The 2,108-nt window shown below is 45.9% G+C and overlaps 1 protein-coding gene across 3 annotated transcripts in view; it reads left to right on the plus strand.

Moving 5' to 3' along the window:
• Window positions 1-565: 565 nt before the first annotated feature.
• Window positions 566-2,108, plus strand: part of LOC106817941 — a 40,524-nt gene continuing 38,981 nt past the window's right edge. For all 3 annotated transcript variants that reach the window (XM_014822648.1, XM_014822647.1, XM_014822649.1), the window contains exon 1: window positions 566-805. In XM_014822648.1, the coding sequence (XP_014678134.1) occupies window positions 637-805 (169 nt within the window). In that variant the 5' untranslated portion in view covers window positions 566-636. The remainder of the gene's footprint in view (window positions 806-2,108) is intronic.

Raw genomic sequence — 2,108 nt, forward strand, 5'->3', positions numbered from 1 at the left:
GTATTCTAACCCTATAGCAATACCGTTTCTTGGAGCTACTGTCAGTACTGTGCATGAGCCGAAATGTCGAATTAATATTACTACACTAATCACAGTCACTATAGTATTATTACTATTAGTATAGTTTCGCTTGTTGAAAATCAGCTGAGTCTGGACTGTAGTGTAAGCCTACTGTAGTGTACGAAATATGCAGCTCGACCTCGATGACCGATACGACCGACACGGCGACAGTGTGACATTCATTTGCAAATTACATTGACTTTTCCTTTAACATTTATCAATTTTATGTTACTTACGCTATCTGTCAATTTGATTAACTTGTCTCTCCGTCTTCGTTATAGTCCGTTTGACTTTTCAAGACTATTCTTTATGAGGTTACGAGGCTAGTAGTAGTACAAAACATCAGCTGAGTGCTTGTCTCGGCGGTGTAGTCTGTTTAGCAGTCACGTGACCGTGTTTTCTACGCATAAACATGGCACCATGGCACGTGATCACGTATAACCAATCCGTTTCACTTCTCTGTATATATTGTTCTCAGATGTGGGCAGGTAAATGATTTGTGAATTTTTTTTTCCGGAAAGTCTGTGCATCAGTTGATGATACACAGAAATCTGCATAAAAAAGTGGATTTGCGCCATGGCGGTGCCGGTTATTGTAGGAGTTGATGTCGGCGGTACCAACACTGACGCGATTCTACTTGCTGGCGACAAAGTAGTCGGCTCAGCAAAACGCACAACAACTCGAGATGTTACTGGTGGCGTTTTGGAGGCTATATCTGCCGCGATCCGACATGCATCCGCTAACGGTAAGTACCACAGCCACACACTCGGGCACTTGGAAGTTGGAACCAGTGAAAAAAAGTAATTTGTTTTTCGGGGCTCTTTTTGCAAACTCCCCCAAAATTTCGGGGGCAACTTTTTCATTTTCCAGGGCTCTTGTTCCACTTTCCATGGCTTTTCTCCAGGGCTGTTTCCTCAAATATACACACGACACAAGCACAGTATACTCAGTTGACAGTAGCTAATAGTAATACACACTCGCGGGCGCGCGCACACACACACGTCACACACACACACACACACACACACACACACACACACACACACACACACACACACACACACACACACACACACCACACACACATAACAACACACACACACATCAGGCGGTGTATCCAGATTTTTTTCTGGGGGCGTCGTGATTCCATAATTTTTTGGACCTTTCACAATGCAATAAAAAATAAAACCGCAAGATGTGATGACAATGTCATTACAACAGGGGCGTGGTACACGATTTATACCAAGGGGGGGCTCTAAACCGTAAACCCAAACTCGGGTAGCAGCGGAGCGGGGGGTCTGAGGGGCCTCCCCCTTGAAAATGTTGAAATTAGAACCTCCTTTAGATGCGTTTCTGCGCGAGCAGGGCGGTCCGGACCCCCTGGACCCCCCCCAGTACACGCCTGAACAAGTATAATTAAAACCAAAACATGTTGTTAAAAAAAAAAATTTAATCAGTTTAAAAAAAACCAGTTTGCTGATTCAGTTTTTTGAACTTGGTGTCATTGTATACTTGTCTTGTCGTTTGTCTTCGGGGGTGTGGGGTGTGGTGGTGGTGGGGTGTGGGGGGTGTTTTTTTGTGGTCGCGTGTGGGCGGGTGATGAACCCGGACCCGGGGTGGGTGTCTTGTCTTCGCCCAGTTTCTCTCCGGCAAAGGCCTGCTCGGGTGAGTGCTTGTTTCTGGCGCCCGGAAATAAACAGCCGTCTCTCGTTATGACAGCCGTGTTACTCGTGATGAGTTTCCAAGGTAATGTTGCCTGGTAGAGGCCAGGAAAAGTTGTATGAGTGCAGGGCTCTGTATGAAAAATCAGTGTTAAGTTAAGAGAACGCCTTGATTGGTTGAATTTGGCGGATAGGATTGAGTTCACGCAATGTGGCGAAGAGGTGCGCAACTTGAGCTCTTGGTATAGCTCATGTGCTGAGACTGGCTCGTCCGCACGGGCACTTGATCTTATCTCTTCATTTATGTTGCATGGTTTAGAACAAGAGTGGCGGCGCTCGATGAAACAAACTAGGGCAGGAGTGTCTGTATATATCTTTGCATCGGCT

Source organism: Priapulus caudatus, unplaced genomic scaffold (assembly GCF_000485595.1).
Source record: "Priapulus caudatus unplaced genomic scaffold, Priapulus_caudatus-5.0.1 Scaffold1936, whole genome shotgun sequence".
Classification (NCBI taxonomy): Eukaryota; Metazoa; Priapulida; class Priapulimorpha; order Priapulimorphida; family Priapulidae; genus Priapulus; species Priapulus caudatus.